Source organism: Phycodurus eques, chromosome 7 (genome assembly GCF_024500275.1).
Source record: "Phycodurus eques isolate BA_2022a chromosome 7, UOR_Pequ_1.1, whole genome shotgun sequence".
Classification (NCBI taxonomy): Eukaryota; Metazoa; Chordata; class Actinopteri; order Syngnathiformes; family Syngnathidae; genus Phycodurus; species Phycodurus eques.
Window position 1 is genome coordinate 21,531,097 of NC_084531.1, and position 27,019 is coordinate 21,558,115.

The window sequence follows — 27,019 nt, forward strand, 5'->3', positions numbered from 1 at the left end:
AAGGTAAGGTGCACAGATTAGCATTGGAAAACATCTTTAGCTTTTGATCAACGGAACATACTCGTTTGGTTGGTGAAGTTGTACATGCGGTATGGGGTGAGCATTAGTTATGTTTGTTTATGTATCTGCTGCATGCATCATGTACACAGATCTGCACACTAAATCAGGGGTTCAGTGATGAAGTGCTGCCACCACAAGAGAAAACACAATCCATCCTCTCTGTGAGGGGCTCACATGGGCCTTACAGTTTGCATTTACGTTTTGAGACGTAGCTCCAGCGCTAGTCAGAACAAAGTCCATATTCCCCATCGGCCGAGCAGTATCAAAACAGACAAATTTCCGACAAAAGAAAAAGAAAATTGGTGTATAAAAGGTACTCCCTAGCTGTCACAGGGTTAGGGTCACCTGTGAACTGTTTTAAATTAAATACATTTTTCTCTATTAAACCTTTGATAAAGGCTCGACATACACATTTCAAAATGTGTTATTTCTACATGGACTATGTACATGCTTTCACTGCACCTGTTTTCTGTGGGTTCTTTACATTTGTTTTCATCAAGTGAAAAGCATGCACTATTGTTTTGAAATCAGGCCACTGACGTGCCATTGAAGACTCTTCCATTGCGTTGCTGTTAATAAGTAATCAGTTGCTTTTGTAGTATGTTATATTTATCTGCACAGTGTAGGGCCGTTCTATCAGTTATGTAGCATTGGCTGAATGTGAGCAGAGAGTAGACTTTCGATGGGGATTGAATGAAAGCAGCCCTTCGGTACAGCGCCATGCCACCATCCCTAAACTGCAGGCACGTCAGCCCTAATTTACTGAGATTTGCCACCCGAGTAACATGTATACTTTCCGTCCGGTCACATTTACCAAATCCCAGTACAACCTTTTGAAAGTGATTCCAGTCTTCTACCGTCTTCCTGCGTTGCATATGGTACAGTACACCTCTAATTTAACTTTACATTGTATCAGTCTTCCTCCTTTCCTTGATTCTGTCATGCTTGCTTCTCAGACATTGATAAATCCAAAGTGAGCTTTTGTTTCCTAACGTAATAGAAGCAGCCAATTATCTGGTACGTCAATCTGTCTGTGAATGCATTGATTGATTTGCTGCTCAAGCTACCGAACCTTCAGAATCTTCCAATAGCACACAGTGTACTCTCAAAAACGTATCTTCTGCTTGTCACATCCTCTCAATATGCATACATATGTTGTAATGTGATTCTTTTGAGCTTGACTTTGGTCCTTTTGTCTGGCCACAAATTCATTCAAGCCCATGGGCATTCTGCATCAGACTTCTTTTGCTGTCTTTCTGCAGACATTCCACACTATCCACCTCCTCCAGTGGTGTTCCTCTAATACTGATTTGCTTTTCATTGTCATTGTCATACAATACCATAAAAAAAGCTGTCACAATGCAAATATATCTGGTCCTAACTGTATTTGATGGAGTACTTGAATGGGAAATTTGTGCATTAATGTTACTCTCTGTGTTAACATTTTATATACTATTTGGAAATTTTTTAAAAACCGAAACCACTACTAGTTTCAGAGAAAAATATTGAGTCTTCCTTTTTCTGTCATGTTTTTTCTTTTTTTAGCGACACAATTTATCAGTGCACCTAGATACTACAGTGAAAAGTAAAGTTGCCTGTCCATTTCCTCTCATGTCAAGTCAAGCCAAGTCAAGATTATTTGTATAGCCCTTAATCACAAAAGAGTCTCAAAGGGCTTCACAGGCCCACAGGTGGCAATGACTGACAAAATTAAAATCATGAAGGGCTGATCAGGGTGCAAATCAATGGGATGGGCCCACAGCTAAATTACTATCATTACATTTACTGTAGGGTGAATAATGGATAACTACATCTTTGAAGAGGAATGTAATGGGATGAGACGAAACTCACAGTACATAGGAAGCTTACGGCAGGTAAAAGCTACAATTAACATTCAGCTCCTGGCATCCATCCAAAACCCTCCACACATATACGTCTGTGGAAGAGCACAGGTACCAGACCACACTGTGTGACAGCACCCTAAAATTCAGAGTTTCCCAATTTTTATAATGTTATTGTGTTTATGGCGGTTTCGCTGAAGGGTATTAGCTACTGGATCAGGTGTCTCCGAAATCAAAGCGTTTGCAATTATCGAATGCGTACCTCTTGATATGTCATTTCCATTGAACATTACTTCCTGTTGTTATTTTATCATGAACATCTGCTTACTTGCTTGACACAGATGGAGATTTTCTTCAAGCACTTCCTTGTGGTGAAAGAAAAATAATTCCTTAGAATTACTCACACATGCAGGTAATGCATTTTATAATTAATTATTAATGAATTAATTCTGATTAGCTCCACTGTTAAGACTCACATATTGGAATACTAATTAAAAACATCACTCAGCCAGTCATTACCATATGGCTGATCATAGCACAAAAATGGGCACATCTTCATTAATCGAGTGGAAGGTGGTCACTGATTCATGAGGAAAATTGATTAAAAATTGCAACCAGGAGAGTGGTGACTATATATTTTAACCCAACCTGAGAACTTCTGAATGTTTGAGGAGCAATTAAATCATGTAACTAAATGGGCTTTTCGTATCAGTATAATTGCCCAATGGTGGTCTGTTACCATTGCTTAAGGACCTCCAGTTCCTGCGCTGAAGTGTGGAGCCCATGGATATCACCAAATTTGCATTTCTTCCATGGGAGTGTTTTGCCAGGCTTTCATGCTACTCCTTAATTTGTGTTGTTTTTGCATCCATCTGCCCCTCAGTATTGTTTTCAGTACATACAATGCATCCTGTGACCTTCTTTTGCCATCAAAACGTCTTGAATTTCTTGAGTTTTATTTCAAATCAATTTTAAAAAAGCAAAACCAGTAAAACATTGTCATTCATCAGGCAATTTTTTTTTTATCACTGCATACATTAGAAGGCAGGTTGCATAAAAAAAACAATTGCCTGGTCGGAACATGGAGCATTTAGAATTCTGGTATAGTAAAATAAGTATGTGCATTACCTAGAGTTTTACCTGATACAACTAGTAAAAGCTACATGGCACAATTGTTACTACACCGTGCCACTGTCTTCCTCAACTTTCGTCTACTTACAGTTTACACTTGTTCCTGTTCTGTTTCACTTTAGATTTGAAAAAGATACAATGGCTGATTGGTAATTTTGACTGCTATTTAGATACAATACAAGAGTAAAAATGTCAACATTAAAGAAGTTTTGATTGCAGAAGTTCTCAATTTGTACAAAAACAATGAACTGTAGATTGTAAAATTACATTTCAGCTCTGTCGTGTGTACTTGTTCAAATTATGCTTGTGTCAAGAGGTTGACTTAATTATTATTAATTATTCACTTAAGAGCGGAAAAATCAATTCATAAAAATGGATAATTGTATAAATTTACTATGTACAGATATGTTAAATTTTCACTAACTGAACAGAAAATCATACTCAGACACTGGCCCTCCACCTCATGGTAAAACGATGATCCATACGGACTGAAAGTTTCAGTTGCATCTACAATCAGCTCCTGTAGGTTAAAGCAAAATAAAAACAAGAGGTTTAAAATTTCAATAAATGTATCATTTCATGTAGGAGGTGTGATTTAGAGGTTCGAAAAATATCACGTTAAATATAAATACATGAACATATGCTATCAATTATGGCACTGCCAGATTCCATGTGCCGTTGTCCACTTAATGGTGAGTTTGACGTTTTAATATGACGCAAACTCATCAACACACTCCATCAATACCGTGTGTCTAAAACAACAATTCAAACATGGTTTACTACATTATATTTTTAATGACTCACCCCCCTGTTCACTTTATTTTGTTTTCAGAGCGAAGAGTCACAACAAAGCCAAGAATATAGGAAATCATTGTTGCTTTGTTTTAATAAAGCCAACATAAAAAACCTTGGATAATGAATGTTTTTGCTAATAATTGACAGTCTGATTGATGCATGCTGCTCAACGGTGAGTAAATTCACCATTAAACCAAGAAATGCTGATTTCAATGTTAAAAATGAAGGCATGGCATTGACAACAAAATGTTAGATTTCCAGTTTTTTTCTTGCTTGTGAAAACAAATGTGAAATGGAGTGAAGTCATAATTTCATCAGACTGGTAAGGTGGTTTTTTTTTACAATCATTTAATTATGTACAATGCTTTAAATATGATATACACTGATTTAAATGTAGTCTTAATGTGCAGTTTTCAGTTGCCTCCCCAAAATATGGTATCTTTATCAATATTGCATAATCGCTGTAGTGCAGGGGCTCATGGGAGACACTCATGGACAGTGCAGGAAAGGAGCACAGAAGAGTGTGATTACAAAAGAATCATAAATGTCCCGCAAAGCTTAAAATCAGAAGTATGGACACATTTTGGTTTTGCAGTAATCAAAAACTATCGAGGACCTGACGGACATGCAAAAAGCTGCCTGCGGACCGCGGTATTCTACACGTCAGAGAATACAAGTAATATGAAAACTTGAAATCAATCCATTGATGTACAATCATCGGGAACCAAGAAGGAAGCAAGGTAAACCTCAATTTGGGAGACATTTCAACCATTTTTTTCTCATGATACCACGCAAGCTAAAAGTTTGGTGAACACAAACACGCTGCAAAATTCCATTACGTACCTACTTCAGCAAAATGCTAGCAAGACAGTTGGTTGTACTGTCACAGGCTACTCAGAGCTACTTACTGGACTACGGCAGACATTGTAAAAACGAGTGGGAAATAATAAATATGATTAGAACATTTGAGCATTACATATTTTGTGTTTAATTAATAATAATGATAATAATAATAATGAATAATAATGCATTAAACTTACAGTAAGTGCGTTTATTCTTTACGTGTATTAGTTCCATGTTGGAAAAAACATCTGAATTAGCAGATAAATCTACTGTTAATCCAATCTGATTTACTTGCACTTTATGCAAATAAAGTGTGAATGCATTGGCCATTAATGCTTGTTTATTGTCTTAATTAATTAATGTTACCTGATACCTTTACAAGAAACAAAAGGAGTGTAGGTAATTTCACCTGCACTCTCCAGAATCCAGGTATTTATATCACAGTTAAACCGGGAGAGTTTTTGGCTAAAAAGTTACTGAATCGATTTCAAGCCATTGAATCATATCGGATTATAGAGGAAACAATAACATCCTGGAAGCGATTCGATGTTAAAAAAAATCGTTACACCCCTAATATAGAGTCTAATATATATATATATATATATATATATATATATATATATATATATATATTACATTGAATTCTAAGTGTGAATGTGTAGAAATGTATATTAGAATAGTACTCACCTGAGTTTCAGCATTATACTGAGGTGTCAGAAAATGTACTTTTTCAGTCACATCCGTCAGAGTCACCTCTGTGATGTTAGTGCTGTTTATCCCCCAGACCTTCACTACGCCAAGGATCAAATGGTCAGCTTCAAACAAGCCGTTGTGGATATTTGTACTGGACAAGGTGTTCTAGAAGTTGAAAAATAAAGATAGGGAATGAAGAGTCAACTAGTATTGTGTGTTGTTTAGAGGTGAAGAGGCAGACAAGTCTGATTGAAAATCTTTGTACTGGTCACATTCCTCTTATAGAGATCAACGCATGGGTTAAAGTAAAAAGGGGTTGACTCAATAATTTCACAAGGATCCACTTAAATAGTTAAACGATTATAAAACACATACAATATGGATGCATACAAAATTAGTGGGACAATTTTTTCATTGTCATTTCATGATTAAAGGCTGTAAAGATGGGAGAAGGAACTAGTTGTAGCTACAGGTATGACAGCTTCAACTCTTTTGGTAAAACTTTCAACAGGATGTTGGAGTGTGCCTATATTATCATCGTCATCCATTGGACAAAAAATTGAATATAGTTCATCCCTAGGTTGTGTGATGGGGTTCGGGTCAGGACTCTAAAGTCGTCCAACCAATATCCAACCATGATTTCATTGACCTTATTGGAACAGGAAACGACCTTCTCCAAACTGTTGCAAGCATAGAAAATCCAAAATGTCTTGTGGAAATGAAAATCAAGATTGATGAGAAATGGTTGGTAAGTTGATTAAGAGGTGTGTGGGCCAAGAAAATATTTGTTTCTTCCCAAAAAGACAACGGTTAGATACCAGGAAAAAAAAAATTTGCCGCTAACTGCAGATGCCTCATCTCATATGGAACATTTGACCTCAGCAGTACAATTTTGTGTACCAGAAAAATGACCAATTTTGAAAGGAATAGTTAAAGTGATGCCATCTAGAACATTGGAAAATATTGGGGATATCTGCATATCCATGCTATTGTCATTGGTTTTGAGGAAACTACCTGCTACTGAGCCCTTACATTAATTACACAACATCAAATGGAATGGTTGAAGGGTCACCAGTGACAGAAGCAGGGGAGGTGCACACCCAGACAACGCCATGCTTTATTGCTCTTTGGATAGTTACCACATAAGACATAATATGCAAATGTCATGTAATGTTGTCAAGTGGATCCGAAAAAGAAGAGAGGCAGAAGCTCAAAACCAGCAGGAACTGGAATTTCTTTTTTCATTTAAAATAAAATGCCACATACCAGAAAACACATATTGTAGAAGGACTGGAGTAAACAAAAACAGATATACAGTACATAAACGCAAATAGTCAGATGTACCGCAACTGTGTGTAGAGGACAGGGCTGAACTGAAGATATTCAAATTATGATATCACACAGTTATGAAATATGTAATTAAATATGTGCTACCACAAATGGCTGCATGAGTTCAGCTTGGAGTAATAATGTGTGTCACTGAGATAATCTCACAGAGGCAAAACAGCATAGATTTATTCAGATAAGGTGTCCTAAAGAATTTAAAATGTAAACTATTACATGGACTAGGTGTCATTAAATATAGACAGAGCAAATGCGATAAAACAGACATGGTGAACTTCGAAAAAATGGAGAGATAAAGCTGTCCCACTGTCCCATAATGAGATGTGCAGGGTCCATTTTGAACATCCATTCACGTTATCAAATATGCTTCTTCCCCTGAGAAGACAGACTGCTTGCACTTTAGTGTTTGAGAAGTGAATTGCCCATAGCAAACAGAAAAGGTCACAAAAAAAATAAATAAATATATATTTTTTAAAAAACCTCTTGGTATATGGTATGGGCTTGAAGCCACACTTTTATTTTGATTTTCTGCTTTTTTAAATACTCACACTTGTTTTCTAAACAAACTAAGATATATATTATGGAAAATTTACTTTTTAATGTTTGTATACAAATAGTTGGAACATGCCTACATGCTGTTTGCCATGGGGAGCTACAGTTCACTGAGTGAATCATGAATGGCAACATGTATTGTGACATACTGGCGCACAGCATGATACCTCACCTTTGGAACTGGGCCCCAGGGCATTATTCCAACATGATAGAGACCCTAAACACACCTCCAAGACTGGGGGTAACGATGATGGACTGGCCGAGCGTCTCACCTAAACCCTATTGAGCATCTGATGGTCGACCTCATACTGAGGGTGAAGGAGCACAAAAATGTCTCTAACATCCACCAGCTCTGTGATGTCAATGAGGAGGAGTGGAAGATGATTCCAGTGGCAACCTATGAAGCTCTGGTGAACTCCATGCCCAAGAGGTAAGTGTACACAGTGCAGGAAAATAATGGTGGTCATTCGACATAATGTATTGAAAATTCGGGTACAATTTGGACATTTTCACTAACGAGTGTACTCACTTTTGTTCCAGTGGTTTAGACATTAATTATTGTGTGTTGGGTTATTTTAAGGGGTGAGTAACTGTACACTGTTATACAAGCTTTAAAGTGACTTATTTACATGGTAGCAAAGTATAATTTCTTCATTTTTCTCCCATGAAAAAGTATAATATTTATGAAAGCATGTCACATACACTTATTAGGACACCTGTGAACTGTTTTAAATTGTGCAGAAAAATGTATAATATTTTTCCTTTAACATCTAATATATGCAAAACCTCTGAGTCCAAAACACAGCACACACACTCTCACACACACACACACACACACACGCACATTGACTATGTTCAGTGTCATCCAAAATGGCTTGTGATGTGCTAATCTGCAAGGCAGCTTTGGCCTTATTGCCCAACTTTTCCCCATCTCCTCACATCTGCCTGTTCATGCACACATGCACACAAACCCCTAACACACACACACACACACACACACACACACTGATGCTTTCTCTTCCTCCTCCCCTTGGCTGACAGACAGTGTGGCTGCTTTATCGCTGTGTGAAATTGCTTTGGAATGAGCCTGATGGTAGGCAGAGGACAGCCACAGATGTTTGGCTCTAGTCGCTGTATGTGTGTATACAGTCCGTGCGGGTGTGTGTTTGTACACGTCGATCTGTGAATGTTTGGGATTAAATGTATGATCGTTAATGTGTGTCTGTGTGTGATAGTGTGTCTTTGCCCGGATGAAAAGACAATGGGGCTGGGTTAGTTAACTACATAAAACCAAGTTCTTAGTGACTTTGTGACACGTCAGACTTAAAACGGGCATGCTGAACACACACGCGTTCAACTTAGTAAGAACATGCTCTTCCAATTTAGAATATACAGGTGCAGTGCAATTTTGTTTCAATCAGTACATATACTGGCTTTAATATATATATTTTTTTTTGTTCAATGACACTTATTGTATTGCTGACATTGCAAAGCTCCCTAATGTAAGAATAAACTAATGGACTCATTGGGAATTATAGCTGTAAGTGTATTTAGTGATTGTGTTACACAAGGGATGCCAATGTTTTAAGCCATGACTGTACTATTGCACAAGAAACATTGTAGACCATGATGCTATTCTACCCTGATTAAAGCCTTACTTGTATCTAAACATTTGCAGACATTGACAATTGGGGGGGATTTCCAGTTTACACACAGAGTCACATTGTACTGAAAATGTGTTCTTAATTTAAAATATTTCTGAACTGTAAAGTAATAGAAACACATTATTTAACATTGCTTACCTAGGTATATCATAACTCCATGATGATATCCTAAATGACTTCTCCATCAGTGCTATTGTATAGACGTAGACTGTACATACAGTTGTAACACATTTTTTTTCCTGCATCACCACCATTATGTTGTCATGGGTGTGTGTTCTGGTTGTTGTTTCCCCCCTGTCTCGTACACACCTGCTCCTGAGAGCATCTTCCACACCTGTGCCTCGTTTACCCTAATTATCCCATGCATTTAACCTTCTGTCTTATTCTTTCCTGTCGTCACGTTCCAGCATTCCTTGTTTCCACATCACAGACTCACAGTAAGTCTAGACCCTGTTCCAATTATCGACCTTGCCTTTTTGCTGCACGTTTTTGGATACTGTTGCCTTTTCGGATTTCCTGCCTGTGTACCGACCTGTGCCCGTATATTAAACATCTCTTTTTTTTTTAAACTGTCCATTTGTAGTGGAGTCATGCATTTTTGGGTCCTATCCTCTGTTCCGTTCATGGCATATGTAGTGCTGCAGTGGTGACAATTTAATGTAATAACAGACTCCATGCCCACATCTTACAGTAAATGGGCAGTACACTTTATGTTTTATTATTACATAAGTAATCCTTCCTGGGATTTCTCCTTCACAGTAACACTTTTATTTTTACCCAAAAAGAAGTCACACAAATTCGGTTTCCATAGTGTGGACCAATTTCTGTGAAGGGGACTTGCAACCGTTAACCTTCCACATTCACCAATCACTGCTCTATGGTAAATCAATTAATTATACCATTGCTGCATTAATAACAATAGTGACAATAAAGAAAGGAAGAGACGTGGCATTTCGTCAGCCTCTCGACTCACCGATTCTACAGCATATGAGGTCAGTAGATATTGTTGTTTTTCAACAGTGTCTGCAGGGAGAAAAACAATGACGTATGAATTACTGAAATACAAACCATTGCAAACAAGAAATTGATCTATAGACAATATGAACAGTACTGTATATACAGTACCTATTCAGATTCAGAAAACTTTATCGCCATGAGGCAATTACAGTAGGGGAGAAGAGTTATTGACATGAGTTTACAATATAAATAAACACATAAGTATGAAGGGGGTGGTGGAATCTATACTTTGGTGTACATAATGAATTTACAGTACATTATTGCAATCATATGTACTCATTACATGTATTGTTTCTATTACAATGTGTGTATATATATATGCTGCATTATTGTATTGTCATCTGTAGAGAGTATTATTGTGTGTGTGATAATCCTTGTGGTGTACTAGAGGTCAGGTCATCGTCTGAACTGGTGACGCATAGATAGTGGGGGAGACAGTGATAGCACGCTCTCTTTGCCTTCTGGAAAAGGTCACCACCATCTCCTTGGTATTGTTGATGTTCAGTTCCAGTCAGTAGTTGTCACACCACTTAACAAACAACTAAAAAGCAGGACCATGTTGCTGGGTGGGGCCAGACCAGAGGGACAGGAGAACTGTCATCGGCAAATTTCACAAGGTGTCAGATGGGTAGTTCTGCAGTCATTCATATAGAGGATGAAGATCTGGCCCATGAGGATTGTGCTGCCTGTCATGCAGGCTTTACTTCATTTATACATACAGATACTTATTTTGGAAACTCTTCATTTTATTTTGACACGAGAACCGGAAATGTTGGAATCTGTGAGATACTTACATGTAGCAAAGAGAGAAAAAAAGATCCAAACTATGTATGGAGTAAGAAAATTTTTGTAACTCCTCCAGGACCATCATGTGTATGTATCATATCATACTACTTATTGTTTTGCAAGTAATTTTATGTGCAAATGTTCAGTTAAAAAACAATTTGTGAAGTTACTTGGGACATTTTTATCAAAATGTTTTAGTGACTGGGTGTGTAGTGTTACATGCACCTGCCTTTAAGGCAGACAGCATAGGTTTGATTCCCGATCAGTGCAATTACTCACCACTGTCGATCCCAAGCCCGGATAAAAAAAAAATGTGGGTTGCGTCAGGAAATATGGAAGAGGAAGGAGAGTAATAGACACGGGAAATTAATTTGTTAACTTCTATTACGCCCCATCTTTGTAAAACGTCTTTTACCACAGCTTTGCAAGTGCATCGAACAACAACATGACGGAACGAGGGTGAAAGGACATTGATATCTTTGCAATCCTTGCAGCTCTGGCTGGCTATATTTCCATATTTACTTTATGTATTCTTATATTAAACAAAATACATTCCATATCATGACAGTGTGATCATACAAAGTAAGTAAAGCATTCTGATTACACATTTTTTTTCCCTAGTAATACATTTTTACAATTATGTATTGTATTAAAAAAGGACCACAGAAGAACACGTTCACTCCCATTTACGCAGTGTCCATGAACACACCTCACATTCTCACACAGCTGGGACATGCCTGCCATGAATGGTGGTTGCACTGAATCGGTTGTCAAATACAGTGTTTATCAGCCAACATATGAAGGCTCGTCTTTAATGCGGTCTGACGGGTTTAGTCCGGGAAATCCATAACAAAACCTTGCACTCTTGAATGAAAATGAACTTTTGTTCAAAAACTGTTATTTGACGCCAGAATGAGCGTATTCTGAATAACGTGCATCTGGAAGAATTCAACTAAGTTCAACTCCCGTTCACCCAAAATACGAACTAGTTCATAAACCTTCACTCATTGAACTATTGTAATAGGAAATAAAGATTATTAACTGATGGTATGTGTATAATTTTTGCCTCTGCTATATGAGCAGCTTTTTAATGGACAATTTTATTGTTCTTAAAAACTTCTACAGCCTTCATCATTTGTCAGAACAAAATGTATCAATCAATGTAGTCAATCAAAATGTCATTTGATCTACCCCCATTGTCACTGCATGTGTATGTGTTCACTGTGATGGGTTAAATGCAGAGAACAAATTTCATGTGCATGCATGCAACTTTATGACAATAAAATGTGATTCTTCTTCTTCTGTAACTGAACAACACTTTGAAGCAGCAAGGTTCTCACAGGTGACCTTTTACTCACCTATTCCATCGCCGTCGTCCCAGAAGAACAATCCTTGAGCAGTCCCATTGTCACTCAGGGCAACAATCAGTCCCAAAGGATTTTTTCGGCTGAAGGAGAAGTGCTGGTGAGGGTTGTAGCAGTGTAGGACACCTGCTATATTTATATTGCTGGCGGGGAACCACCTGATCTCTACTGCACTCATTCATTCACTACACGCTCTGTAACTTATTGCCTTTCGCAAATTTGCTATAGGAATAAACCAAAAGTACTGTTACCATTTGCATTCAGACGATGGGGAAACAGCTCATAGTGACTCCATCCATCCATTTTCTGAGCCGCTTCTCCTCACAAGGGTCGCGGGCTGCTGGAGCCTAACCCAGCTATCATCGGGCAGGAGGCGGGGTACACCCTGAACTGGTTGCCAGCCAATTGCAGGGCACATATAAACAAACAATCATTCGCACTCACATTCACACCTACGGGCAATTTAGAGTTGTCAATTAACTTACCATGCATGTTTTTGGCATGTGGGAGGAAACCGGCGTGCCCGGAGAAAACCCACGCATGCACGGGGAGAACATGCAAACTCCACACAGGCCACTGAGAACTGTGAGGCAGACGTTCTAACCAGTCGTCCACTGTGCCGCCTCATAGTGACTCAAACAAAAAAAGTCTGGCTTCATTAAATGGGTGCATGTGACACAATGCTCTCCGATTACTCGGTTGTTTATAGCCTAATCTTGCCATTAAACAAACTGTCAAAAGGTGATTGGGCTTGACTGAGGTCATACAATTTATACGTGGCACTTCTATATATATATATATATATATAATATATGTATGTCAACTGTAGCTGTGAGCTGATATTTGCATTTACCTGTAGTACGTTGTGTTCTCTGGTTTTTGCCAGGGTAAAATGTATCCTCCTCTAACGTAAAGATTGATATGGTCCATTGGTGTGGGCATCAAGACCATTTTGCCACACACTTTGACATCTTTTGCCTAATGAAAAGAGTGATAGTTACCATATAACTATGTTGCCCTCGACCCATAACATTTAACTGCAGCGGGTGAGTATTTATTTTTTTATCTTTAGCATGGCAGATTTATTGAAATAAATAAAAAAATCACACTATTCTCTTTCCATTGTTTACAACCAGTCACATTCATATTTTCAAATAAAACAATATGATAGTTTGCATAATAATGACAAGACAAAAATGCATTGCAACTGAGGTACCATCCTGTTAAAGTTTAAGCGAATAGAAGCTTCAGCACAGCAGTTTGTTTATTCTTGCATCTTTTTTTTTTTTTGCACCATACAGTTAAATGAGCATTACACCTCACCTTTTACTGTGGCAATTTAGCTGTTTTATAGCCATTTTTGTTTAATCGCATTGTTTGAGTGAGAAAATGGCTTAAACGTACACTGTGTAACTGATTGATGCCTAATCACAACTGCAGAATTAATTTGGTGATTAAATAAATTCAGCCACGAGCATGTTAAGTGAGGTACTTAAATGAAAATACTAAGCCCCCACTTCAGTCAAAGGGTTAGTATAAAAAAAGTTGTTAAATTCACATGACAACTGCCCACAACAATAAAAACCACTGAGTTGTTGAATAAACTGGGCAACAATAAATCCTCAGGATTATAAATACTATCATTAGTAGCATACATAGAAATAAGTAACTATACAAGGACTATATATGTATTGTCCAAAAGTACTGACTGATCTTTAGATATTACCTATATATATAGATTTTCCAATTCATTATGAAATGGTTGTCAATGATGTCAATGAATGGACTCACCGTGTGGAAGTCATACCAGCGTGCATCAGGAACATAGGCTTCTACATGTGTGGCTCCCTGCCAATCACAAAGTCAGATGAGTATTGAAAACAAATATCCAGAGAGACAAGTAGAGAAAATAACAAAATAATACCAGTGAAAATGTGTGCTTCATAAATATGTAAAAGGTTAAGCCTATGTTAGTGTTTGTGTGCACGTACTGGGTCAAGGACAGGAGTGATAAGAAGAGCAGGTCCCCAGAGAAACTGTTTGTAAATGTCCCAAGTAGTTTTATCATTGACAAACCTGTGACACAGCAGAAAAATGTTGAAAATGCATAAAGAAGTCCAACAAATAACTGCAAACAATTTCACGTCTGTAGGTTCTTTTAGAGTTGAGTTGGTTTAACATGGCAAACAAAACAGTTACTAACTAAAATAAAAAAAATATATATCTGGTTCATCAAATAAAAACAATTTCAATTCAAATGTAAATACTGTAGCATATTAACTCATCAGTTGCGAGGAGCGTTTTTTTAATTTAATTTATTTCATCCAGTGCTATGTGTTTCTTTGAAGGAGGCATGCATTTTAGGGGACACATTCATTAATTCAAGTGAACACCCAAGCTAAAAGTCACCAAAAAAGATTGATCAATTTTGGCGCCCTTACTCATGCAGTAGTGGCCTGACGACTGTGTTTCCTTTGGTATGAGCTTCATACATGAGCGTATACAGGTATGGCAGGAGAGTGTAACGAATGTTGAGGACTTTCCGGGATGCTTCGGCGAAGGTGGAGTTCCAGGAAACAGGATCTTGTCTCTGAAAACAAGAAATAATCACATCAAAAAATATATTTAGATTTTTTTCCCTCACATTTGCTGTGAACTGAAGACAGTGAACAATTATTTTTAAAAGTCAGATAATTCAATTAATACGACCAGAAGGGGCATGTTGTGCATGAGAAACACTCAGAAGGTAACCCTTCCATCAAAATCCTATTTTTCTACTAGTTGATGCATTGACTAGATCAAAATAAGTCTGTGACCTGGTTTAAGTTTGACATCTCTGCGGTTTGTCGATTGAATGCAAATGATAAACGGCATAAAGGCTTGCAAAACGACTGAATCTGATTTCCGCGTGCTTGTGATGTAAAAAGTTAACTCATTATTCAATTATTATTATTAATCAGATTCAAACTGAATTCAATAACACGTGCACTATTTCTGCTGCCTGTGATCTGCCGGATGCAGTGTGAACCAAGATTTGAGCGTGGACACAGAAATTGTACTTATTTATTTTATCCCAAAAGTATTGCGTTTTTACAAATTCAAACATAATTTTTATGTACCCATTTTGAACACAACACGAGCCCAGAACCAACAGGCATGTTTAATGTTTCCTGTCCCAAAGGTGTAATGCTGGTCGGTAATCATCAGATCATCCTCACAGCATAAAATCCCACTGGATGAAGGTAATGATTATTTGACGGCTGAGTTGGTCACCTTTGGCCCCCAAAAACCAGCAATTTGAAGTGAACAGTTTGGAACCCAGTTTGAATCAAACAAATTTAATGCCTGATCATCAAAGTCATTGCCTAATGGGTGCAGTTTTCCACAGACTGTTTAGCTGCAACTTTCTATCATTTTAGTAATTAAACACTGAGGATTTATTTCCAACTGAAATGTAATTGTTAGATTAGTAGTGAAATGGTTACTTCCTGGTGACATCGTGGCACATGACTGAATGTAAAACATTTTTACTGACTTCTGACCGAAGGAGATTAACTTTTTCTTTTTGATGAAGTGTACAAGGTCTGAATTATATAGAATAACAAGTGTTTGTAATTGCCTTCCTTCTTAGTAACCCTCATTTCACATCCTCATGCTAAATGGTGTGAATGAATATGTTTAAATCATACTGCATTGTCAAAAGCAAATAAGAGCAACACATGACAAGGTTCAATCTCCTAGCTCCAAGCTCTTAATCAGAAAGAACATACAATTCAGTACCATTAATGTTATATTCCAAACTGACTCTATTTCAAGTCTGGATTGTTACCTAAAGATGAAAAACCTTGCAAGGCAGAGGAAAAAATGTCATAACCTAAAGCATACAGAATCCTGCCTGGTCCGAGAATTGTGGCCCAATGTTGCTTTTCTCTTTGCTTCTTTCTTACTTGTTGCATAGCTGGCATGATCCATTCCTCAAAGTTTTTCATTCCAAGCTTCGAAACTCAGATCTGGGTTGTTATCCCATTTGCAAGCCATTACAAAACCACTAGAATAATGGGGTTCGTGTGCGTGTTAGGTGATGTGCAGTGGCGCTTGGATCACCTTGAGAATTCAATTAAGCCCCCCATCACCAAGACATACACACACATTCACTCACGCGCACATGCGTGCGCACACACACAACCTGTCCCATCGAGTACTTCAGACTCCATTGCAGAGAAATTTTGCCTCGTGGGATCGATCTCTGGATGGGCCTTATTGGATTTCTTAGATGTTCCAGAGCTCTTAAAGGTCACTGTAAGAATGAATGCCACCAACACAACAACACAAAACCAGTGTATCTCTTTGTAGATTTGTGTGTGTGTGTGTGTGTGTGTGCGTGCGCGCATGCGTGTGTGCGTGTGTTTGTACGTGTGTGTGTGCGTGCTTGACCTGTTTTGTCAGCCACTGCTGGTTGCAAACAAACTTCATATTATCCATCGATCCATCCGTTTTTTGAGCTGCTTATCCTCACATATTAATAAATCAATAAATACATTCATACATACCGGTACAAACATACATACATATTTTGCAGATATAACTCTTGTCACTCAATCTTTATTCCATACGAAGCTACGGTATGTCAGTTACGTAAGAAGATTGATTATCCTATCGGGTGGTAGAGCCCAAAGGTTGTGAGTTTGATCCTTGGCCCCTGTGACCATGTCCAAGTGTCTTTGTGCAAGATACCAAGCCCCCAGTTGCTCCTGACGCTGCGTCATCAGTTGGTGAACGAAAAAAGTGGGAAAGCGCTTTGAGGAGCTTGAAGGTAGAAAAGCGCTCTTCAAGTGAAAGCCCAATTGCCGAAAAGCCCATGCTTTATCCCCCCCACCCCACACTCCCAAAACGTTGCTATCAATGGAAAAGTGTGGAGCTTTGTAAATGTTTGATTTTAACATTTAATATGTATTTCTTTGTATTTACATATTTCAGCAATTGTCTTGGTTTATTCAGTTGCTTCTAATTTAATTCAAATGATTTGGAAAGCTTTTGTTTAGATTCTGTTTACAGTTTGTCATTATTGTTTCTCTTATACCTGGCTCCACGAGAATCTGGTTTCATCTGATACAAGTCCGCATTGGCCAATTCTAATTTATAGGCTGTTAATACAGTCCTATCTTACTTATTCTGCTAAGTGGGTTATAAGTGAACATTGAATCCTTGCACTAGTAGTCTGTCATGGCAAGCTAAGCTTTAATCATTCTCCAGGGAGTTTACTCACCGGGTTGCCCTTGCCGTTATGGTTACGTGAGTATGGATAGAAGGCACCCAGTTGCATCCAGCGAAGACACATCTCATACTTGGCTGTATTAAAGAACCCGCATATGTCTGCCCCAGTCTGAAAGAGAGTTCCAATGAAAGAAAAGACAAGAAAACAGAATAATTGCAAGTAATATTCAGCATAAGTAAATAAATATCTGGACTATTTGAGAACTGTATGAGATCCAATGCTTCATCAGCAGCATTATCTTTTCTCACAGCATTAATTGAGTTATAATTTTGGATCCAAATCACAAATCCAAATCATGGTCCAAGCTCTGTTTGTCATGATTGGGCACGGTGCCATACTGTAGTATACCATTTAGGACTGATTGGTGGGGGGTGGCAGCACGGTGAGCTTATGGTGAGCATGTCTGCCTCACAAATGAGTGTGTTCTTGCATTGTTCTCCCTTTGGGTGGGTGGATTTGCTCTGGCTTCCTCCCACATTCCAAATACATGCCATTTAAACTATGCGCCTGGAAGCCATGAAGCCCAGTTTCAGACAAAACTGGATGGAAGTGAGACAATGCTAGAGATGGGCACAGTTTTAAACTGTCAAATTTTTGCCACAACAGTCACGGTGCAGATGAGAAACCTCATCAGCAGTAGTAAAATGGGGTGAATGCAACAAAATCTGTCAGTATCTAATAGGGCTTGAGAAAACTTTGAGGAGAACTGTAGTGGGATTGGAAGCATACTGTATGTATTTCCCTGCCATCATACGGTCCTTTAAAAAATGTTCATGTTCTGCCACATTTGGTGCAAATTTGATTCTGTTTTGGCAAGCTAAAGTATATGGTACCCGTTTCGTCATGTTCAAGCACGGTGCTTATGGACCCAGCGCATTCTGCTATGGTCTGACACTGCACACGAGGTCTGGGAGGGTCTTCTAAAGCTAAACCATGTATTTATTATACCTTACAATGCATGCCGTGGTGTACCTGTTCATAATGTTTATTGGTTGTGTGTAAGATGTGTGACCTGCAAATTTGTGGCAATGCGACTGTACTGTGCAGTTTGTATGTGAATGATGGTCATTTTTGCATGTTTTAGTACAAGAGATGGATTATTGAATTAGTTGTTGTCAAAAATGTATTGAACCGACAAATGTGCCCCCCGAACTACTGGTCCCCGGTTAGATATGCTCTGACGCCGACTCTGGAAGGTATGTAAAGCGCTGCAGGGGCGCTTCACTCGAGTCGGACTTGGTCACAAATTCGCTCCAAAGCTTCCCGGCATCTATATTTCATCCATAAAAGCCCTTGACAAAAAGTGAAAAACATGTCAGATCTTGATCACAATGTGAGGGAAGGAACGCACGGGCCTCTGTGGTAGAACACGAGCCGAATCGTACCCCCCCCCACACACATCGACACACAATTGGACATACTGTATGTCTCCCTTAAATTTTGTCTGTAGCAGCCTGCTTGTGGAAATTTATTTTTTGGGGGGAACGAATAAAGGCTTTTTTCCCCTCTAAAACAGAGTTGACCTTATCTGTCCAAAGATTAAATACAGTATAGAAGAATAATTGGTTTAAGAATTGACCTATTTTTTTTTTATGTTGACTGACAGCATTAAGATCCCAGCCTCCTGCGGTAATAACATGCTGTACAAGATGTCCTTTGATCAAAGTGTCCAACAAAATGAAATAACATCACTGGGGCCATGTAATCTACTTATAGCACACAAGGTCACATCAATAAGATTATGGCTTACAAAAAAATATAAATAATAATAAAAATGTTTTTAAAAAAGGATCAGATGATGATACCGCGGCACGGTGGACGGCAGGTTAGAGCGTCTGCCTCACAGTTCTGAGGACCGGGGTGCAATCCCCGGCCCCGCCTGTGTGGAGTTTATAGGTTCTCCCCATGCCTGCGTGGGTTTTCTCCGGGCACTCCGGTTTCCTCCCACATCCCAAAAACATGCATGGTAGGTTAATTGAAGACTCTAAATTGCCCGTAGGTGTGAATCTGAGTGCGAATGGTTGTTTGTTTCTATGTGCCCTGTGATTGGCTGGTAACCAGTTCAGGGTGTACCCCGCCTCCTGCCCGATGATAGCTGGGATAGCACTTCCGCGACCCTTGTGAGGATGAGCGGCTCAGAAAATGGATGGATGGATGGATGATGATACTTACATAAGGGATGCCAAACAGACTGAACTCCATCATGCCTGTGAGATAGGAAAATCTTAAGTGACTTCTCCAGTAAAGGTACATTTTCTCACAAAGGGTAAAGGCCTTTTCACACTGCACTTGGCAAATCGTTCATTGTGTGTCTGCTGCGGAGGCATCAGTGCATTTTGAAGTGACGCCGAGCGTCATCGGCTAGGTACTTGTTCTCTTCTGGCGCGTTGACGCGGTGACGTCATGCATTGGTGTATGAATGTGTGTGTGAATGGGTGAATGTGAGGCTTTGTAAAGCACTTTGGGCACTGTGATGGTGTACATAAAGCTCTATATAAGTGCAGTCCATTTACCATTTATTCACAAAATCTCTTCTCTGCCTCAAATATACCTCAAAGCGGTCTTGGTAAAATTGTAGCTCACGAACAGGTTCTGACGAGCCATTACAATGGGATAAACCCATACCCTTTTTTTTTCCTGGCGCTCGTCTCCACCTCCTCCTTAAAATGAGCAACGCCGGGGCTTTCATTTGTGTAAAAGACAGCGACATCTTGCCCAGGTGCGGTCTACTTCAGCGGGAAAAACCTTTCTGTTTATTTCCTGGTTGGCTGCTATGTCAGCATTTCCAAATATGGGATGGCTTCACACCCATTGCCGTCGATGTTGCGCTATGACGCGGGGGCCTTTCACACTGAGCAAGTGTATTGTGAAAAGGCCTTTAATGGTGTGCAACCCTATGATGTTGGAGCCAAATATGTTCATCATGGGTTCATAATGGTCTGATTATTGCAAGTGTTTGTACATACCTATGATGGATTTATATAATTGGTCCCAGCTGGCGTTGTTGTCACCCAGCCAGTGTCCAGCCCATTTTCCACTAGAGGGGTAAGTTGACCTGGTCACCACTATTCCTCGTCTACCAGTCACTTTCTGCAAGGCACTGTATAAAGGAGACAGAAAGATTACATTTATGTAGTTATGTATACAAAAAACATAATCCTAAAGTAAATCTGTTGTGTGAAGCACGACACTGCCAAAGGGCGCATTCCACTGATGGAAACGTGAAAATTAAAGCCCAACACATTTTAATGGAAATTTTTAACTCTCTCAGTCATGCCCTCCATATCCAAGTCTAACCACATTCTTTCCATTCATTATGCCGTTTTTTTTTAGACTAAAACTTTTAAGGATTGGTTCTCTTTGTGAAATTATACGGTATCTCATCTATGACGCTTCACATATAACTGTAGTCAAAATTAATATCCGTTGGAATATAGGTGTATGTGGAGGACTCGCACTCTGTTGTCCATAGTACTTCTTTTAGAATGGCTTGTTATCAGTGCACTTGTTTGTCCTCTCCAATAAACTAACTCAAAGTTCTGCTCTTCATCTTCATGTTTCCACAATGTCAGTCTAGCTGTGTTCTAGTCTTGGATGCCTAAAACACAATGTGTTCTCTTTGCTTTCGCACGCTTCTTCCACATATCTTTCCCTGACGTGTCTGACGTTACTATTGCCGTACTGCTTATACACCCAGAACTGAACAACACCACTTGGTGGAGAATATAGTTTTATTTATTTGTATCTTCTCTCAGGAGTTAATCATTCAACTACTGTTTTGTTTGCATTTGTATCCACAATATCCACAAATGTATATGATTATAAGTGCAAACATATTCTGCCATAGCCCATTTAAAGATCTAATGTTTCGCTACTATATTTTTTTTCTTCATACAATGTGCATTCATGCACTATTAAGAGTCTATTTGTGATGTAACACACAGCTTAACTCTGACAGAATCATATGAAATGTCTCACTCATAAGTAGGCTTCGTGTGAGACCAGCCATAGATGCTGTGGACATCGTAGTGTCTGACTGCCGTTCCATCACTGAGTATCTGTTCGCTGTTCATACACAGAGTTTTGTGATTTAAGCCAAGATGTTTGGATTCCAATGCTATTTGGACAAAGACACAAAAACACAAGCAGAGTGAGGGTTCAACGAAATGTCGGGATAAGAAGCATAACATATGCTGTGGTGCAGTCCTACATGGCATATATGGAGGCTTCTCAAGCAGCGGGTTACCAAGGCACTTCCCCCCTACTGTACCGTGCACAAAACTGGCAGGCTCATTCATGTCCTACAGATAAGGACGAAGAGACATTTGAGCATAAAAATCCAAAAGAAAATCTGACATAATTAGGCAGCATAAAAACAAGGTAAGTTTATCACTATGTTATCTTTCGGGTCACTCACAATCCAGAGGCCATCAAATTTCATAGTAGTCTGATAGAAATCCTTGATTTCTTGATGCCACCACTTTGCTGTCTCATTACGGAAGAAGTCAGGGAAGGCAGTGTAAGCCCTGTAGAGCTGCAAAGACGTGATGAAGTGATGAAGTGCTGAAAATTAGCTAAGTTTTATTGCCTCATTTTAACTTGTTGAAATAAGCACCTTTTCTCTACACGATGCTATGTGCTCATACCTAGAATACAATGGAACCTCCACAGACGAAAACTCCAAAAAGTTCAACGATTTGGGTTCAACCAGGATTTGCTTGCATTAGCTCAACAATACTATTTATTATATATGAGAATTTGAGCAAGAATCATCTTTGGAAGTTGACACAGATGATTTGCTTTCGCGGGCCACATAAAATGAGTTGGCGGGCCAGATTTGGCCCCCGGGCCTTACGTTTGACACCTTGATCTAAAGGATTAAATCCACAGGTGTTTTGATTTTTTTATTTACATTTTTGTGTGATGTCACCGCATAAGGGTAGCAGTGATGGCAAAGAGGAAAAGTGTCTTGAGGGCCATAGAAGCAGAAATGTAACTTTGCAATTGAAGGCGGCTTAGTGAAATATGAGTCACAGAATTCATTAAACATCAACTGAATATGTGTTGCCATGTATTCCACAGTATGTGCTGTAAGAGATGTTAGACAAAACAAGTTAGAATCAGATCAGCAAGTATTGTATTTTCAATGAAAGGAAAGCAATGACATTATGTTACTCATTATATGTAGTTGTACTTGTAGTTATTTGGTGTAAATGAAACTAAACTTGAAATTACTTATAAATAATTGGAATTAGATACTATACACTCTGTGGTCTGTTCACACAGAACAGTTTCGATGCACCTGTTCTGTATGACAGGCAAGAATGTTATGATGTTTACTTAAAACATTGCCAGTATTGATCAAGTTTGATGAATATATTAATTCACTTTACACTATTTCCTATTGGAAAACATGTTTGGAAATGACAACAACTTTCAAGTCAACCAGGGACATTGTGGATTGTGTTCGATTTTGGATGAACTATACAATATCTGAAATGTTTATAAATAATTTTTTACCATACCTTTACTTGGGTGTCCCACTCCAGAGACTCATTTACTGTGACATTCGGGTAATCTGGCCAAACCTGCAAGGCAATGAATGCGATGCCAAGAAAACATACAAACCGTACACAGAGTACATACTGTATGTAGAAAATAGTATGTTTGTATTTCATTTCTGTATGGCTATTCAGGCCACCTTACCTTCCCCCACACAATGTCTTCACTGAGTTTTTTGGGCCATTTAATGAAGACATCCGCTGCCTTACCCCAGTCATAGGCAGAATAATGAGACTCATTGCCTGAAATGGCTGGGTCCTAGGAGTAAAAAAAGGCAAGAGGTTATAGTCCCAAAAAGCAACAGTGCCATTTTTTGAACAAAATGTGCAAAATACAAAGGCAACGTAATTAATTTCTCACATCGTTTTATATGTTTGCCATTAGTCTGTGTGTCTGTGTTATGCAGAATTTCAAACTTGTTGATTACCAGAATGAAGATGAACCTCATGCCCTCTTTTCTCATGTTATCAACCAGGGTGGGTAGTCCAGAAAAGTCTGGGTCCAGGACAAAGTCAAGCTGCCGATCCATGTAATCAATGTCTGCATACTGAACGTCCTGTAGATTCCAGTTAGAAAACAAATAAACAAACATCGTAATATGATTATCCTTTTGCAAAGATTCAACTATCTTTTCAAAAGCCCCATCATGTTGTCAACTTTGGCTAATTAGAACTTTATGAATTAATCTGTGGACCACTTTATGATCAGGTTGAATATATTATGATCAGGTTGAATATATAACAACAACAGAATCCTGCTCTGTTGCATTTTCTGTTTCATAATTTAGTATTAGCCTACGGGATCATAGTTTGTGTTGTATTTATGGTTTAAATTCCAAATGTAAGCAATTTTAACTATCACAAACGATATCACTTTTAGGGGGCATCAATTATTCGCGGCCAGGCTCAGTCCCTATTTCTTGGGGTCGACTTAATGTGTGTGTGTGTGTGTGTGTGTGTGTGTGTGTGTGTAGGTGTGTGTGTGTGCGTGCGTGTGTGTGTTTGTATACAATATATATATATACAACCCCAATTCCAATGGAGTTGGGACGTTGTGTTAAACATAAATAAAAACAGAATACAATTATTTGCAAATCATGTTCGACCTATATTTAATTGAATTCACTACAAAGACAAGATATTTAATGTTCAAACTGATAAACTTTATTGTTTTATAGCAAATAATTATTAACTTAGAATTTTATGGCTGCAACACGTTCCAAAAACTTTCCGTCTTTGTCGTGTATTCAATTAAATATAGGTCGAACATGATTTGCAAATCACTGTATTCTGTTTTTATTTGTTTAACACAATGTCCCAACTTCATTGGATTTGGAGTTGTATATATACTGTATATAATTGTGCATGGATCTTAGGGAACTTACATAGGGGATATTTGCTTCCCTCATTTGCTTGTATAGATCTGCTATCTCTTGGTCATTAGCATAACCATAGCGACAGAGCTGAAATCCAAGGGACCAATAAGCAGGTAGAACAGGTCTTCCAATCAGCTATTAAGATAAAAAACAAACGAGGAAGTCAAAACACTTCAGCAGAGAAAAAAGTTATTTCAGAAAAATGTGTGTGTGTGAGTGTGTGTGGATATGCGTGTGCATGTGCGTGTGTGTTTAGACTGTCCAAATGAGAGAGCGCAATGAAGTGAAAAACTCCCAGCTGCTGCAGTCCATCAACAGAGGCCCAGGGCCAGACACAACACTCACACACACGCACACACACACACACACGCACAAACAGGCTCGCAAACACAATTTAAAATGTTAGTCTCACATACACACGTAACACAAACAAATCAGAAAACTAAGAAGACTTACAGCAGTGTACTCCTGCACCACCATCTCAGGTGTAGGTCCCAGGACCATGTAGAAATCCAGGATGCCTCCCACAGTTCGGTAGGTTAATGCTGGTGTAGGCTGAAAAGTCACATCTGTGTGCAGAAAATATGAGATTTTATGGTTTATTTTAACATCCATCCATCCATCCATTGTCTGTACCGCTTTATCCTCACAAGGGTCGCAGGCATACTGGAGCCTATCCCAGCTATCTTCGAGGCGAGAGGCGGGGTACACCCCGAACTGGTCCCCAGCCAATCGCAGGGCACATACAAACAAACAACCATTCGCGCACACATTCACACTTACGGGCAATTTAGAGTCTTCAATCAACCTACCACGCATGTTTCTGGGATGTGGGAGGAAACCGGAGTTCGAGTTGAGTTGCATTGAGCTTTTAGATGGCTTCCTTTCATGCATGATAAAACATTACATAAATATTAATAGCTTCAGTAAATGCCCACTGCCTCCATGTCAAGGCTTATGCCGACATCATGTGTTTTATCAAGTGTGTGTGTGTGTGTGTGTGTGTGTGCGCGCGTGTAGGTGTGTGTGTGCGCGCACGTGCACACGCACGTTCAGGTTTTGATTTCCTCTCACCCATTGCATTGCTGTTTAGCAGCAAAACACCATGAGCATCACTAGTGGTCTCGAGTCCCATATAGAATGGGTGGACCCCATAGCAGTTCATCTTGTACTGTAACAAAGAGAACACAAGTCAAATTACTGACTTTTTTTTTTCGTTGCTACATTGTTTGTATGCTGTACAAGAGTCTTTTTTTATTTTAGTTTTTAGTTATGGGGAAAGCAGTGCGCATTGTAAAGTGCGTAACTTTGAGAGTTGCATACCCAATTGAACTATGAATTACAATGAAAATATGCAAACTGACTGGGCAATGGGGGACACAGTGATGTGCTGGAGAAAAGGAAATCTGCCACTTTGAGATGTCAACATATATGACAAAAGCTCACGGGTATGTCAGACTTCATCAGCCTCCTACTCTACTGGTACCTTAGAAGCTGTTAAAAAATTTTGTTCGTGTAGGGTGGGCATGTGTTTGTGTGGGTGTGTCTGCGGGTTGGGGTTGTTGTAGTATTATCATTTTTACAATCAATGTTAAGGTACTTGTGTTGGCACAGCAACATCCGTTGGCATCATATGGTGTTGTTTGGGTGTGCAATCTTGAGTTAGAAATGATGCAGGAAAAAATACTTTTCATTTGCACTAACCATCTGGAACACTTCATCGGATTAAGTTAATAAAACACATCTTCTCAACAACCCCAAAATATGTTCCATTTTATTTTACATCTAGAAGAGACGCTTAAAATTAAGCATCTATAAATAAGCAAATAAACCAAACTTTACTTTCAGCATGTGTATGCTTGTTTTCTTTCAGTAAGATACTTACTCCAGGAGGTTGGTCTTTGGAGAACATTCCCCAGGTGTGATAGTTCAAGTCATGTTTGTATGTTAAATGTTCAGTCTCGCCAAAGCCGTAGACGTACTCAGATGACAAAAGTGTTGATACTTGAATGAACATGTCTGAGAAGGTAAATCCTGGCACTGATGAGTCCCAACTGAGGAAGAAGTGACATAGGCTTTAAATAAATCAAAGAGGATTATTGTTAAAGGCAGTTATTAACATCACAATATTTTACCTCCAAGGAAATACTGTCATATTTTCAGATATAATATTTAGCAACATTTAAACTGACAGAAAATAACCAACCTTGCTCAGAGAAGTGTCAAAATATGCACATGAGGTGCAATAATTTTTTTGAGGTCTGTAAATCTCATTTCATGTAATATTGTTCTTAGCTGTGAGCTACTGCCCCTGACACTTTTTTTTTGCATAATCTCATATGCGGTCACTGATGCTGACTTTGTGTGTTCGTATCCCACTCGGTGACAGTGTGAATGATTGTCTGTCTCTAAACTGTATGCGCCCTGTGATTGATTGGCGGACAGTCTGCATTTCTCCCGAACAACCCTGAACAGGATAAGTGGAATAGTAAATAGATGGATGGATCTCATATGTAGAGTTGGCTGTGTAATTCAATAATTTTCATAATAAGTTTTCATCATACTTTAACTGTTTACATGTGCAGATATTGCCAAAAGAAGTAATTTAATGGATGTCCAATGTTCTTATATGTCCTTGTAAATGTTTGTTGTTACTGAAAGCAATTAACCTCAGCAACTAATTTCATGTTAAACTCAAGGAGAGGTAATATTGATTA

The 27,019-nt window shown here is 38.7% G+C and overlaps 1 protein-coding gene across 1 annotated transcript in view; it reads right to left on the reverse strand.

Moving 5' to 3' along the window:
• Positions 1–3,473: 3,473 nt before the first annotated feature.
• The window catches only part of si (sucrase-isomaltase), a 65,701-nt gene continuing 42,155 nt past the window's right edge, over positions 3,474–27,019 (reverse strand). The window contains 22 exon segments of the mRNA XM_061681363.1: positions 3,474–3,524; positions 3,526–3,552; positions 5,358–5,528; positions 9,897–9,946; positions 12,085–12,173; positions 12,944–13,068; positions 13,882–13,938; positions 14,082–14,166; positions 14,532–14,680; positions 17,357–17,473; positions 19,538–19,572; positions 20,332–20,465; positions 21,344–21,482; positions 21,576–21,666; positions 21,783–21,899; positions 22,891–22,953; positions 23,072–23,185; positions 23,355–23,483; positions 24,312–24,437; positions 24,759–24,871; positions 25,377–25,473; positions 26,188–26,356. Coding sequence (XP_061537347.1) covers positions 3,474–3,524; positions 3,526–3,552; positions 5,358–5,528; positions 9,897–9,946; positions 12,085–12,173; positions 12,944–13,068; positions 13,882–13,938; positions 14,082–14,166; positions 14,532–14,680; positions 17,357–17,473; positions 19,538–19,572; positions 20,332–20,465; positions 21,344–21,482; positions 21,576–21,666; positions 21,783–21,899; positions 22,891–22,953; positions 23,072–23,185; positions 23,355–23,483; positions 24,312–24,437; positions 24,759–24,871; positions 25,377–25,473; positions 26,188–26,356 — 2,248 coding nt within the window.